Below are 16,404 nucleotides of genomic sequence, written 5' to 3'. Positions count from 1 at the left end.
TAACTCGCATTAAGCGTAAATTATTTTATTTCTCATCTTAGGTGATTGCATTCGAATGCCATTGCATGATCCTTCTTAATTATTTCAAATCTCAGTGTTAAGCTTATTCTCGTGGTTTTTGGAATGATTTTAAAGTTATTCTACACACAGAAGTACTGGTTAATTCAAATGAATTCTTTCGATGCGCTGTGAGGAGAAAATATTATCTTTCTTTAATGTGAACAATTATCACTAACGTAAATTAAAACCGGATACTTGCAACAAAAAGCTACGAAAGTTGGGATTTTTTTTGAATGGTTTGGACTTCTATCTTCTTCAATTCGCTGAGAACTGGCTCCTAAGGAATTCTTAATTACTTAAGCAGTAAAATGAATTCGAAGATTCTTACAATAGAAATTAAATCTAGGTTTAAGATTGAAAGGTTTATTTTGATAACACGCTATTTTTTAGTTAATTTTTTCTTGGAACTTAATTTCTTATTTCAACCTTCACTAAAAAGAAAGTTTAAGTGGAGTTTGAATAATAATGAAGGGTGTAATTTAAAGAGAAAAGTTTGGCAATGCTCCCGAAGGCAATTTACTTTCCTGAGCTGTCGCCCTCTTTGCAGAATTGATATTGATAAGTGATTTTCTTGTAATTCCTGTCGTTTAAAATCTAGGGCATCTGGAGTAGTGTTGATTATGCTATGTGCTGTGTTGCAGATATTTGAGTATCTGTGCATCAGGCTTCTAACGCCTCGAGTAATGGTGAATAAATCTGTTAAATTTTACTTATACTTCGAGGAAAGATAAACTTTTAGTTTTATCTCTTACCTTCATCTTAGTTTTCTAGACTTTTAATTAAGTACGAAGACGAGAGGTCTTTTAATTAAGTGCGAAGACGAGAGGTCTTAATTAAGTGCGAAGACGAGAGGTCGTCGGGCAAGGTGTAATTCGAAGGTGATGAGACTAGACTCAACCTTCTAGGATTGCCGTAACTCTTAATTTTATGTTCGAGCATCTGTGCTTCTAATTCCTCTAGTAGTGGTGAATGAATCTGTTAATTTTTACTTATACCTTGAGGGAAGATAAACTTTTAGTTTTAACTCTAACCTCGTTCTTAGATTTCTAGACTATTAATTAAGTGCGAAGACGAGAGGTCGTCTAGCAAGATATAATTAGTAGGTGATTAGACTAGACTCAACCTTTTACGATTGCTGTAACTCTTAGTTTTGCAACAATTCTTTAACTTTCATGTTCATGAAATTCAAACTTTATCTGGTGTGTCCTTTTTTGCTGTTTATCACATTAACATAGTTTTCATGTAACATATTTTATTAGTATAAAAGTCCTTGAAAGGTGGAATAATTTCTTCAACATGTAATATTTCATCCCATCTAATAACTTCTAATAGCTATATATTAAAGGAGCCGGAAGGCAAGTAAGTTAGTTTCTTCTTTTCTGTGTTTGTATTTCATTAGAATGAAAAAAATAATAATAATTTCTGCGTCTACTAAGTAATTTTGCACACTGGATATTCTTTATTTGATAAAGCTCATAAATAAGTTTCCTTCCTAAATTCACTTTTAAACTATTACATATGTTGCATGACTTAGCTCTTTTTGGGAAGGAAGAGATGAAAAAGTTTACTATGTATATAACAGATCTATTACCCACTTAGCAGTAATCAGATAGCTGAAATAGTCGAAAGTATTAATCGTTTATTGTAAATGTGTTTTTGTTGTTTCAAATGGCCGAACACTTGCAACTTAATGCATTCATCGAGAAAGACCAATACTCATTCGCCATTCAGCTGTCTCATCAAGGAGAAGATTGTCCCAGACTCAAAATAGGGAGTGACTGATTTTACAGCCACGAGAATGGGGAAATTCCACCCCCTCCCAAATTTTGATAGTGAATACCTGAGGTCGGACCCGAGAATCTTCCACACTGCTTTTCTTAATGCCAACTCCTTCTAAAGGACTTTCGGCTGGCCAGTATTTTAAGTGCTCTATGGCGATCAGACTTTATACATTTACAAACATCCAAACATTATCAGAGTTTTGAATACGGACCCAACGGTATGGCAGCCAGCTATGCTAACTACTGTACCAACCAGGGAGGATGTTCGTAAATGCTTTTTTGAGAAAATCAGTTATTTTCAATGAAACAATAAAATTAATTTTTGAGTTCAAAAAAGTAAAATGGGGGTATAAATTTTTAATATTTTGAGGAGGATTTAAGGCTAACTTTTCTGACTAATTCTAACGTAAATGATTTTGACACACAAAATAAAACATGTTATGAAAAAGTCTAGTCTTATTCCTTGATTCTAAAGTGATCGGTGTAAAAGTATATTTATTAAGAAATTTTAAAAAATGCATTTTCAGAAAGATTGAAATGTGAAGAAAGGGAAACAAATAAACGCCATAATAAACGTTCATTCAAGATTTGAATGTGCGTGTGTGTGTGATTATGGCAAAGCCTCGAGGGCTATCTGCCTAAGAGGAGGGATGCCTTCGTGGAGGACTTTCTAAGGGAAACTGGCTCGTATACACGTTACACATGGGGAAAACCACGAAAACGCCCATGCAGCCAGCCCGTTCGCGGGATTCGAACCTCGGACCGAGCTACCAGTGTTCAGCGACTTTACCGCTCGGCCGCTGGTGGGCCCCAAGATTTGAATGACAACATTGACAACAGTTAGACAGGAAGCAGAAAATTTGTTCGCAACACATTGAAGCATCATGAGATGACTGATGGTGCTGGGTAAAATTAAAGATAAAACATGAATCATCATTAAATCTCGTTAATTTTAAAATTGCACTTATATTACAGAAATATCACTGATTTTAAAAGAATTCCGACCAGTGATAGAAACGTATTTTATAGTTTTAGAAAAGCCAAATGATTTAAACATGAAAATTATGTTCAGTTTTTGTTAATGTTATAATTTACCTAGAATTATTTATGTAAAGTAAGAATTGTAATGGATTTTGAAGCGCTAATACATTAGCAGAAAGCATTACAACTTTTATACGTGCCAGTTACTATTGTCAGTGATAAAAGAAGCTTTAGCAAACTTAAAATAAAAATAATTTGCGTACGTATAGATAAAATCTTCATTTGGTCAAAGAAACCTTCAGGCATGACAATTATCTGTACATAACATAAATTAAATGATAAAATAGTTTGGAAAAATTTTATTGAAGATTTTGCTTTGTTAAAAGCGAGGAAAAAATAATTATAAATATGCGTGAAAGGTTTGTGCAATAAATTTTAATAATGGCATGCATTTACCTCTTTGCCTCAGGATGAAAAATATATAAGCACGACTTTGCTTATTATCATACCATTGAAGCCAAAATTAGATCCGCGTTATACTGATTGCTTGTTTGCTAATTTAATTGATTATGGCAAAACAAGTTAGGACTATCTCGGATAAGAGCAAATGTTTTCACAGAAGAATTTTTTAAGAAAAATTTAATCTTATTTATGTGTCACATAGAAAAATCTGTGAAAACCCTCTTCACTTCTTCATCGAGATTAAAGCCTGAATTTAAGTACAGTTGCTGAGATATCTTATTCATTCGGCTACTGGTGTTTTCGCTTCCTGTTTAAAAGAAGAATTTTTCTCAATAACAGTAACAAAGGAAATCTAATATTGATGAAGTATTAAAAAATACTGTGTACATTAGTAATTAATAAAAATTCAAACACGATTTGTTTCATATTTCAGTCAAACTATTAAGTAATTACAAAATTCAGTACCTAAGAAAATCGCAAAAAGTAGATACATTCTCATATCATCTGTATTTACACATACTTTCTTTTATTTAGCAACGTGCAAAAATGTGTGTATTTTTTATCAAAAATTTTTTGTTAAAAATTTCTTAAATTTTCATGTATCGTTTGCTTTTGTATTTTATTATAAATCTATGTATTGATATAATTGCACAGTATTAACGTAACCTACGTTTTGAGTACCTTCAGTTGTAGAAACATTAAGAATTATTTTGGAGGCTGGAGAGATGAAAAATTAACAACCGCTTTCGCCGTGAATCGAACCACGGATTCTGGAATACCAGCCCAGTGTGCTGACCACTACACCACGAAGGCACGCTACGAAGGCCGGAAAAATACCTTATACAGTTTCCAACACCTGATAAAATCTAATCCTATTTTCCTCTTCTTTAGTACTGCCTTATTCTAAGCAATATTATTTAGGATAAGTTTCAGGCATCTAACTGGAGAGAGCTATAATTGAGATTTCGTTATCTTGAAGCTCAAAATGCTAGATATGCCAAACACTGTTCAGTAAAATAAGTGTATAAAGAAAAATTGTAATACAGCGATGCCTTTTAATTTAAAATCAAATTACTTTAGGTGTTTTTTACTAGTTACTAATTTGTAATAAAGGGTTTTTCTTCCTGAAGCTACAGATTAGAACAAGCGCAGTTGCAACCGATTTATAGATTTCAATCGGTGGAATAAGAAAAATGGCATTTGAATCAGTTTTTTTTTAATTTTTAGTTAGAAACGTGAATTAATTATAAATGAATAAAATAACTTACTAAATATTTACTAACTTAATTATGCTCATTTATGTTCCCTTATGATATTCCCGTTCCAGAACGGCATATTAACATTATCTTATATGTTCAGTTGTGTTTTCATTACTACTATGCATTAAAAAGAGGCATAAATCCTGTTTATCAGTAATATTAGAAAATAAACTGCGAATCATAATATTAAATCTAAACCAGATACAGATATATTAGGAAATAATATACTGTCACACCTAAACACATTCGATAAGTATAGATTATACATCTTATTAATAATTCGATAAATACAGAATATACATAATTTGTTAATAATTAAATTCTACATAATTTGTTCTACATTATTTTAAACTTTTCCGATATTTCTTTCTGACATATTATGTACATAAAATAAATGCAAAATTAATTAAACAACAATATTTTAATATCTAAATATTTTTGCATACAAAATATGTTATCTAATTGTTGTATTGCTTACTGAGGTTACAAGGTATTACTATTGTCCTTAGATGAACCACGCTAAAGTATCAGAACCAGTGTTTTAAGGTGCGATGAAGGCCCGATTAAGCCATCAACCTTTCTAAATGCGATGTGCTGTAAGGCTCGAAGTTTTTTTTTATGGAATGGGAAGTGTTTTTATATCTACATTGAGCCTTTTCGTCCCTTCAGAAAATTATATGTCAGGTGTGTCCTGCATGGGCATTCTCTCACTTTCCTTAATCATTCATGATCAACGAGTACCCTACTGATGAACGATTTTTACAATCAGGTATTGCAACATATCATCAGTTTTAGTTTCCAAGAGATGCACTGAGAAATAGTTTCCAAAATTTGGCGCTTCAGTTTTGTCCTTTTGGTCTCCTAACAAGAGGTTCTTGAAATGTTTGAAAGAGGTAAATATGGAAACGAATATACGTACCTGAAAGCAGTGCCATCCGGTGAAGCACAGTTTTCGTCTATATAAAAAACTAATAGGCTAAAATCCTTTAGATTAGTATCAACGACTCGATGATTCCTAGCCTAGACGTATGTCATTATGATGCTACTGTTATGTAGACTTTCATTTTTTTACCTGTTTATATATTTTAATCAACATGCCTACTTAAGCATGTGAACTAATTTCAACAATTGCTATTTTACAATGCTCATTTCAAAGTGTTATGATTTTGTCTTTCCCTGAGTGCCTTAAGATGGTGTGGTGCTAAAGTCTCCTGTTAATCATCGTAGACTATCATCATACAAGTAAATCTCGTGTTCATTGTCGAAGGCCAGAGAAAGATCAACTGCTATTAAATATTTACCATAAATATTAATTTTGGCTTCTCAGTGTAAATACGTCGCAATGTAAAACGATTTGGAATAAAAGTATGGTACATTTTTATGTTTATTGGATGACGTACGTGTTTTGATTCCATTGCTTTACCATATAATCCAGCGACATCATTGATGTTACCCTGGCATAATACATTAATTTATAAAGTATATATATTTGAACAAAAAAAATTTTAAACTCTAAAGAGTCTTTACTTTACGTCAAAAATAATACAATCTTAAAAATTATTGAAGTATTTTGATACTATTTTCAAGCACAAATGCGTTGCGTATATTATGTTATAAAAATATTACTATTATTTAAGTGAAATACTTCGAAGATATTAATTTGGGCATTACTATTACCGTAAAAAAGCGGCAATAAATCGGGTAAATTTCATTATTTTATATAATGATTGATTTTAAGTTTAAATTCAAGTAATTGGTAATTAATGAAATAAATATTATAACCATACTGATCTTTGAAAGTATTCTTTAGTACCAGTAATGCTACGGATTTATCGTGTTCTGTTCCTTTTGTGGTATTTTAAGATTCTTGGCTATACTATTCTACATTATTTATCTATTACGTGCTCCGCCGTTAAGTTCTATACAAAAAGGGATGGCTGCCTTGTGGAGGACTTTTTAAAGGAAACTGGTTCTTATCCACTTTATGCCTAGGAAAAACCATGAAAACATCATTAATCATGCAATATTATCCCTAAAAAGCATAAACGTTTCCAGAAAACTGATATAATTTCATGTAGATTTAATAATAAATTTCTCTTCTATTAAGTTGGACGTATGAGTGAAAAGATAACTTCCATATTATTCTTCTAGATTTATTTGTAATAGCCACTTTCAAAATAATTGAAGAAATAACAATCCACATTCACTTATTCTGGGCTAAATTTTCTGCGTTTATATGGTTTCATAACTTACGAGTGCTGGTGTTATGCTTTTATAAAGATTTGAACAAATAAATAAGAGAAAGAATATTTGGAAAGAATGAAATCATAGTGTTACCGGATGCTTTTCTTGCGAAAACAGCATTGGTTGTGGGAAGCTGAAAGCGGCAGAAAAGTGCCGGCGTAAATTTGTTACGCGAACGTCGGTTGTTTCATTTCCTGAGCTCTGTGTTCGCGGCAGCAAAGACAGAGTCTGAAATTGAATCGCTTTTCACAGAAGGGCTAAATAAGCTTTTCAACCACTTTTACAAGACGATAGAGGTGATATAAAATTACGTAAACAATGGCCACCGAAATATATGGAATCATCCGTAGATAGTAAGTTCAATGTAGGTATTATACAGAACTTCCAAAATAAATAAAAGGTATAAACTTGGGATCTGGAAACTTCAGATTACAATCTAACATTTCTAAAATGTATATGCCATTAAAATTATACAGATAAATTAGAAAATTGTACATTTCAATTAGAAATATATATATATAAAACTTGATCAAATGTTTCAGTTGTAGAGTCATTAAGTCACATCGATGTGGAAAACGTAAAAAATATGCAATGCTGTTGCTGGGATTAGAACTCCAGACTGCCTGACGAGCTTCCAGTTACACTACGAAGGCACATAGATAGAAGGGAGAATTTACATTATATGCTTTCACTCTTAGATGAAAATAGTATCTCCTACTACCAACTCATAAAACTAAATCTCTAAAGTTGGATAAAACTGAAACTGAGTTCAGAAGTAAATTCAGTATTGAAAACTCTGACGTTTGCTTCTGCATTTCTTCTTTGAGCGTAAATTGGTATGAGCGGAAAATAATTAAAATATTAAAAAAAGTCTATTGCCGTTTGAGAGAAGAGTCTGTGTGAGAGTCTGTGCCTTAAAAAGAAATTTGAACATCAGAATTCAGTTTTATGTTGGATTCGGACGATGGTGCACGAAGTAGAGTTAGAAATTTCATTACCGATATATTAATAAAGTTTCTGTATCTCTGTCTTATGGTAAAACTTGATGTTTGCCTCAGAATACTACTAAGAACTACAAATAAAATACATTTTGAAATAATTCGCTTTATTATGCCGATAAATATATAAGGTATTTCTCCGGCCTTATAAGCATGCCTTCGTAGTTTCGCGGTCAGCACGCTGGGCGCGTATTCCAGAGGTCCATGGTTCGATTCCGCACCTAATGCCTCTACAATGGTGCCCGAACTAAGAGGGTGGTGGAAGATGATTCTCCTCCATCAGGATTTGGCGAATGGGTCCCGTAAAACCCCAGTCGTTCTTTAAAAGGGAGAGTATATAAAGTATTTCATTCGCCTTCTTAGCGTGCGTTCGTGGTGTAGTGGTCTGCACGCTGGATGCGTATTCCAGAGGTCCGTGGTTCGATTCTCGGCGAAGGTGTTGCTCATTTGTCATCAGTCCTGTTATATAAATATCCTAATGGACTCTACAAGTAAACCATTTTTATGATACCTAAGGGAGCTAAAAAAGACAAATGCCAAGAACGTTCTCTCTCATTCAAATGGACAGCATTTTATTGCTATTTAAAGACAATAAACTATCTTCCAAGTGTCAATCAGATTAACATTAATTAATAATTTGAAGATAAGAATGTGAAGTAATGCAATTTATTAGCAGTACAATTTTATTAATATTACTTGATTGGACTTTAACATTTTAAACAAATTTTATGTAAAAGTATAATGCATTTTTTATTGTACTACTTAAGAAAGTATCTACTTAAGAAAATTAATATTATCAGGAATTAATGCAGCCAAAATCGGAATTGTAAAATAGTTCCTTCATTTTCGATATACACTTTCGTCTCCAGTAGGGATTCCTGTAATTGCGGTCGAAGCAACCAAAAAAAAATTCCGGGTCAGAACGTTTCCAGTTGAAATGTTTTTAATAACCATTTTTTCTATAAATCTACAGTTTTCTCCTGATAAATAGGCTATTCCTGTTCAAATTGTTTTGGTCAACTGAGAAATGGTTAAATTGGACTTAGATCCAAAGAGAGGCGAGTGAAATTCATATAGGTGTGAATCTAAAGGAAAGGTAGGGTTTTCAAGAAAAGTTTTGCCATCGATCAACACTAAAACAGCAAGATCCATGCGCGCCAATGCCCTCGCAAGCGTCACGTTCCCTGTCAACCACTTTCTGTGACACGGAGCACAAGTCCGTGTAGTTAACAAGCGTCACCTGCCACTCACATTCAAATGGCAGCAGGCTCCGCACATCTCTAATCGAAAGTTACCCATGTCCGTTCCCGACTTCGCAATCAATGTCGAATCTGACGGACAGCTACCATGCAAGCGCCAAGCATCTTTTTTCGCTTGCATTTTAGAGATTTTGCCAGAACAAGGGCTGCATGAAAGAAGGGATAAAATAATTTTTCGAAAGATGTGTCACGCGCTACTAACTAAATTCAACGGCAATTTAAAGTCGCTTAATGAATAAATGCTAAGAACAAGTCACCAGCCATTTCTGTACATTAATTGAAATGGTTAAGATTTTTTAATCCTTCTTACCAAAGTATTTTAATTTTGTTTCAAAGCAAGCATTTCTTTATGACAAATTGTGAAATGTGTTTCCTAAGAAATTTTGAAGTTTATCAACTGTAACGAAATTATGTTCAGGCCTAAGTGAATTTATAAATTTACCGAACTCAGTCTAATGTTTGTCTGTGACATCACTAACCTATTTTTTTCTGGTTGCAAAGCAGATATGACGAGTTACGATAAGCACTTTCAGAAAAGGCATAACATCCATTAAATTACTAATAATTTTATTCCAAAATTCCCCCATTCAGGCGAATTTGAACTCCGTGTTATCTTACTTGTTTGACAGTAACATCAGATCAAGTCCAATAATTTTATCTTGGTCGAGGCACTTGTCCTTGGCTTACGCCTTGAGCACCTAATACGTTGTAGAGACATTGGGTATATTTAGGAGCAGGAGAATTGAAAAATTAGCAACTCCTTCGCCGAGAATCGAACCGCGGACCTCTCAATTACGCGCTGAGCATGCAGACCACTACACTATGAAGGCTCGCTAAGAAGGCGGGAGAAATACCTTATAACGTAATAACAAGGATTTGCAAATTTTCTCCCAGTTTTGAGGGAAAATCTTCCAAGCGACGGATCCGAGGGCCTACCAGTTATCTTCCCCTTCCACCAACGTCTCGAGAGGCCTTTCCACTCGACAGAGTTTTAAGTGCTCACATGCTGCAGGACATTATATTCACACAGATATCCATGCGTTTTTCGAGATTCGAGCATGGGCCCAAGGTTGTAGCAGTTGGCTCTCTTGCCATCGCAACAACAGAACAGTTTGATTTCTCTGATGCGGGCAAACTAATACAGGCGAACTTCAAGAACTGTAAATATTTGCATTCTGCTTTTAACAGCTATTGTGATGTATTCACTCTGTTCATATCTATAAACGTTTTTTTTTTAGTGATACATTTTTTGTTCTATATCTCGATTTTTTAAAAATTAATTACTTTCTTAATGTCTCAAATTCTTGTTTCTACAAATTTCTTGATGATTTCTGGTAAAACTTATCATGTAAATCGAATTAAAAAATTATTTGTTAATCTTTCCATCTCTCTAATTCAAAAATGAATAACCATATGACAGCATAATTCTGATCACGTAACGTTTTGGTTCGTTGTCTGTAATTCGTAATGATAATTATTAGAATGAAATGCTTGTGGTAGAAAGGAAACTAATTTCTAAGCCATATGAAAGTGTAGGTAATCAGAATTCTTGGACTGAAAGAACAATGCATTACTTTGTTCAGATCTGCGCCCTTACTTTAGTCATTTTATTTAGTTCTAACAACTAAAAAATAAGCGTAAAATCTGAGCATAATTAGCTCTTAAATTCTGAACTCTAGCCATAACATTAAATTTTGTATAAAACCAGATGAAACACGAGGAAGTGATTCTAGATTTTAAGATTTGGATTTAAAAAATAACAGGAATATGCGTGGCAGACTTTTTACTTTTCCTTAACATTACCTTAAGGGTAAGATACTTAGGCAGTCATATATAAATACGCCACTAACAAATCATTGTCACATACTAGTCTAATGATCCGAACACATTAATAATGTATTTATTAAATGGATATTTCATGCAGAAATGCAATTAAAAAAGATGTTACTTTTTTTAAATTAAAACAAATCATTTTTTTATTGAAAATGTTTGCATAGATTTTGTTAGGAATAAACTATTATATGAGATATTACACATATATGTAAATTATAAGCTTCAAATCTGCGCTTAAAAATTGATAAAATAACTTTTCATTTCCTACAACCAGCAGACAAAACAAAAGGAACCTTGACCGAGTTCATATCGTAAACACGTCTAAGGGAAAACTGATAACGTCCCAAACTACGAAATTCATGAATTAAATACGAATTCTGTGTAAGAATAATCTTTAAACTTTTGACGAGTGCATGACGTAACGTATGCATTTAGACAACCAGAGATAATATTTTGTGATATTACGAATTTAAATATTACATGAGTACTGCTGAATGAATTCAGAAGATAAAAAACAACAAATCTTTTGATAAAAGCAAACCTTTTCTCCTTCTTTATCAGACGTTATTCAGCATTATTCTGACATTATTTAAAAGCTCATCAAGAATCATGGGAACTTGACTGCATGATAACAAGAAAAGAATCAATAGCTTTTCATTCAAATCAGTGTGCCTCAAAGAAATGATCAATACATAAGACCACTATTAATAAATACACTTTGTAATTAGAGCATCCACAAAATTGATAATTGCCAATTATTACACAGAACACATTGTTTATTCGCTGTTATCTAAGGCCAAATATTTATGTTATTATTTTACCTTAAAAACAACTGTTAATTCCGCTAGAACTATAAGGTATTTCTCCCCCTTCTTGGCGTGCCTTAATGGTGTGGTGGTCTGCACATTAAGCGCGTATTCCAGAGGTCCGTGGTGCGATTCCCGGAGAATGCGCTGCTAATTTTTCATCCTGCCTACTTCCAAAATAATACCTAATGTCTCTACAGTGGCGCCTGAAATAAAAGGGTGGTGGATGATGACTCTCCACACACAGGATTTGGCGATTGGGTGCCCTAGAAACCCCAATCGCCCTTTAAAAAGGGGGATTATATAAGGTATTTCTTCAAACTTCTTAGCATGCTTTCGTGGTGTAATGGTCAGCACGATCGATAGGTCCGAGGTTCGAGTCCCGGCAAGGGCACTCCTTATTTTTCATCTCTCCTGCTTTCAAAAAATACCTAATGTCTCTACAAAATTATGAAATGTTTTTAATTTTCTAAGTGAAAGTGTCTGTTGATTGGTTAAATCTGCCCACCTGTTAATCGAAGCTGCACTTCGTGGTGTGGTCTGCTTGGCGCGTATTCCAGAGGTCCGTGGTTCGATTCCTGGCGAAGGCGTTGATAATTTTTCATCTTATCTCCTTCCAAAATAATACCTAACGTCTCTACAAAACAAGCAGTTTTAGATCAGCTTGGCACAACTACTCTTAACCTTTAAAAAATTATAAGCTCTCTCAGGTGAATTCAGAACTGTTTCAGCTATTCAGTCAAGTTAAATGTCCTGGACATGCTTTTCATTGAAACAAGTCAGAAAATATTCTCAGTATCCCAGAATCTCAGTATTAAGCAGTTGAACTATTAAAATGCAATAAATAGTTTAAATTATAGCTTAGCTTTCAGGAATTAAATATATAAAGTAACTCCCAGATTTTTATACAAAGCATCTAAAATTTGTCTTGCTTCCTTCTTTACATCGAATCGGGTAAGCTTCGATCAATCTGTACTGTTTTATTTCGAGAAACTTTACAAATAAAATCATTACAGATAAATTCCTAAAATTTACTAGGTTCCCCTATTTTTTAGGTAGTGCTGTGAAATAAGTGAAATCATCAACAAAAGTTCCTTAACGGTTAATATTGCTCTAATTTTTCTTTTTTCTCTTAACAGTTTATATTTCCTTAACGGTTTTCTTATTGGACATTTACCTTAGCTAAATTTGAGAAACAATTTATTTTAATATCTGAGGTTGGGATAAAAGTTTCTAATTGATTTGAAAAATAAGTTTCTTTTCTTCTATACTTTTAAAGCTCATTTTAGTTTTGGGTAAAAGAGAGAGTAAATTTTTGGGGAGAGTCTAACTTCAGAACGAACCGATCTTGAGTTCCCATCCATTTTCTGGCTGCAATTTCCAGTGATGGAAATTATTTCCATATGGATGGAAGTTCAACCAGGAAATTTCCAGTGGTGGAAATTATTTCCACATGGATGTTCAACCAGGAAATTTCCAGCCACAAATTTTCTTGTTTTAAATTTTAATTTTTCTTTACTTGGAATTATCTGAAAGGCAGTTCCCAATGCATATTAGAATTGCTTTTCTTTTTATCCATGTTTGTTGAAATCGTTATGCTTTTTAATAACGCCTGTGTAAATTGCTTTTTTTTTATAAATGGCATTGCAGTTCTTTCACAGTTTACAAATGCCTGCTGGAATTACTTAGTTTTTTTTTTTAAATAAACATACTGTGAAATTGCTTTAAGCTTTATAAACGCATATAGAAACTTCTTCGCTTTTCATAAATGTATGTTGAAATTCCTGGCGAATTCCTGGCGTATGTTGAAATTGCTGGTTTTTTATGAACATAATTCTTCTGTGCTGCTGCTTTTCAATGCAGTGTTAATTTACTATGCTTTCTGGGATGATGCTTTGTAATTTACATAAAGGTATGGCTTAGGGAATATATGTTTTTTAAAGGGGAAGAAAAGAAGCTAATTAATTATTTCACTAGAGCATTGATATGCATTCCAATATATTTAAATAAAATATAACTACTTTAAAAATTATATTCACTGTAAACTTATTGCAAATTTGCCAGTTACATTTTTATGTTAATTGATTATTCATTAATCATTTCAAATGTCAGTCAAAAGGGACATGATGCATCTGTATAATAATCACAGAAATTTCTGCGCGTAAAACGCATTTAGATTTTTTATTAATGTCCACTATTCCAAACAAATGCCTTAACATCTGCAAGTACGACATTTATTTATTTAAATTCTCCTTTAGAGCTTGTTATATATTACTTATTTTACACATAGTTATGCTTGAAATATATTACTGTCACTAGTTTCACCTGAATGCGTTTTCGAAGTGAGATTAAATTAGAATTTAATCAGATTAAATCAGAATAAGAAGGTCTTATTTATCGAAGGCATTCTAGGATTTGCTTTCTGATGGATGACGCTTGTACTTTCCCACTAAAAGCAGAATTTCATTCCAGATTCCAAAATTGAAAAATGATAAAATAAAAATATTGGCATAGGATTTGTAGTTGTAATACTTTATCATATAGTACTGAAGTAATAAACGAACTTTGATATCAAAATTAAAAAAAAAAAAAAAAAAAAAAAACAGCGTTTCTACAAAATTCAGTACCCCTGATTAGATAATAATAATTCCTTCACATACTTTCTGTTATATTGTTCTCTAATAAACTCAGAACTAAGCTTCATTTTAGTACTTTAGCTGAAAGAGTAAAACGTAACTTATAATCAACGAGACAATTTACATCTGCAGTCATATCAACACAATTTAGAATTCGACGCTAATTTTTGTCACATTTTAAAACTATCTCTAAAACTGCTTACCTTGTTTCATGGATTGCAGAGGATTCAGATAATCTACATGCTCACGGAATATTACGAAGACAAAAGCATTTATTTAAAATTTATTTTGTGTCAGTTATCAAAACCTCAGTGCATTGCACTCTCCTAATTTTACTGTTAATTAATAAGAGGCTACATAATTCCCTTTCTTAAATGTATCTTTAAAACTATCTCCAGCAAATTAGAAAAACACTCATTTGCAAAGCCGAGAAGTACGAATCATAAACTAATTATGTGAAAGTATTCTTGAACTGATTGTATTTATTGAACTGCAAAACTGGTTTCATTTGTTGAGTATTTTGCCTGAAGAGCCCAGTTGCTAAAATTAAAAGAGGCAGGGCAACAAAATTATTTGTTGTTGCGACTTATCGCAATTGTCTCACAGCAACATCAGAACAAGCCGCACTAAACTAAGCGTGGCAAGGAGACCAACATTGCGCCTGTCGTTGGCTAAATTCTTTAGCATCATACTGGCGACAGCACGACTTCGCTCAATTCCGCCCCAGTTTTGATGGAGAGCACCCGAGAGGATGGATCCATGGGTCTCCTACCGCTCTTCCTTTACCAGCAACCTCTCGAGAGGATTTTCGACTCGCCATGTATTTAGAGTTCCCCCATGCCGCAAAGACACTATATAATTACAAGCATCCATACCTTCTCCAAGATTCGAACCCGGATCCTTCGGTATCGCAGTAGGCTTCCCTAACCATTATACCGACTGGGCGGCAGCAACAAAATTATAAATGCCATGTGGTTCACTAATACTAAAATAAAATTCTAGTATGTAAGCTAATACGTAAATAAATAGTTTTAAATGAAAAATGAAAAAGGATAAGTAATTAATGGATAATGAAAAAGGATAAGTGGGAAAATGGGTTTTTAGTAATAGTAAAAGAAAATTATAGTATGTAAGCTAATATGTAAATAAATAGTTTTCCGTTTTCCGTAGAGTATATGAAAAAGGATTATTTTTTCTAGAAAATATTAAGAGCTATTTTTCTTAAAACATAATTCGATTGCTTTTATATTCATTTCATTGCTATAAATAATCATATTATTTATATTTCATTATTAATAGTATTTATATCCTATTATTAGAAATGTTTTAATCTGATAAATGCTGTCATAATTCAGCAACGCAGAATTCTATAAAAACATTAAACAGTAAATTCAGCATAATATTCAGATAAAAGGTAAAAGAAATATTTGAATCTATGACGAGATTATTGTGATTTTGCTTGACTGATATACTAAAGTCAGATTATTTTAATAAGCAAAGAAATCTCTTCAAATAAATCAAACGTAAGTACATTTTCAAAAAATCAACAACCTTCTTTAAAGAAAAAAATTCAAAAGCTTTTTTAATAAGCTACATTAAATGAAAAATAAGCTAACCTTCTATGTGGCCACTGAAATTGCCCATGATTTCGGAAAGTTCTATTCGCAGCTCTGTTGGAAGCGAAATTCAAGCAAGTTCGCAGGGAGGCAAATTATATGCCTTTGCAATCAGGGCAAAGTGAAATAAAGCCGCTTAGGAAGGGATAAAATACAAAGGTTCGGGTGCAAAAAGCGGTAATTTGAACCGTTGTCCTTGCTTATGTAAATAAATAAATAATGTGTGGTACTCGAAGTGACTTTACCCTTACCAAAGATTGAGTACCACCACCCTTCTCCTTCCTACCACTTCCCTGTTAAAGAAGAGTTCGCTAGTGTAAACATGCAGTTTGTCGCACTTTGGAGCTCTTTAGCCATTTTTAATTCGCAGCAATCGTCTCGAGATTAGATAAAAACACCTTGATTCCGGACAAACCCAGAATTTTGAATAGCCAATAGTGACTGATCGTATTGGTATTGTGATTAACAA

The 16,404-nt window shown here is 33.0% G+C and overlaps 2 protein-coding genes across 2 annotated transcripts in view; one reads left to right on the top strand and one right to left on the bottom strand.

Moving 5' to 3' along the window:
* LOC118193322 (cysteine sulfinic acid decarboxylase-like) overlaps positions 1–16,090 on the bottom strand; it is an 81,604-nt gene extending 65,514 nt beyond the window's left edge. The window contains exon 1 of the mRNA XM_035364396.2: positions 15,936–16,090. Within this exon, the coding sequence (XP_035220287.1) occupies positions 15,936–15,963 (28 nt within the window). The 5' untranslated portion in view covers positions 15,964–16,090. The remainder of the gene's footprint in view (positions 1–15,935) is intronic.
* LOC118193321 (serine beta-lactamase-like protein LACTB, mitochondrial) overlaps positions 1–16,404 on the top strand; it is a 215,871-nt gene that overhangs the window by 69,826 nt on the left and 129,641 nt on the right. The gene's annotated exons all lie outside the window — the stretch shown is intronic.

The sequence above is a fragment of the Stegodyphus dumicola genome, chromosome X2 (genome assembly GCF_044657685.1).
Source record: "Stegodyphus dumicola isolate Sdum_Otavi_A_Nest chromosome X2, ASM4465768v1".
Taxonomy (NCBI): Eukaryota; Metazoa; Arthropoda; class Arachnida; order Araneae; family Eresidae; genus Stegodyphus; species Stegodyphus dumicola.
This window is presented reverse-complemented; position numbering and strand designations above follow the sequence as displayed.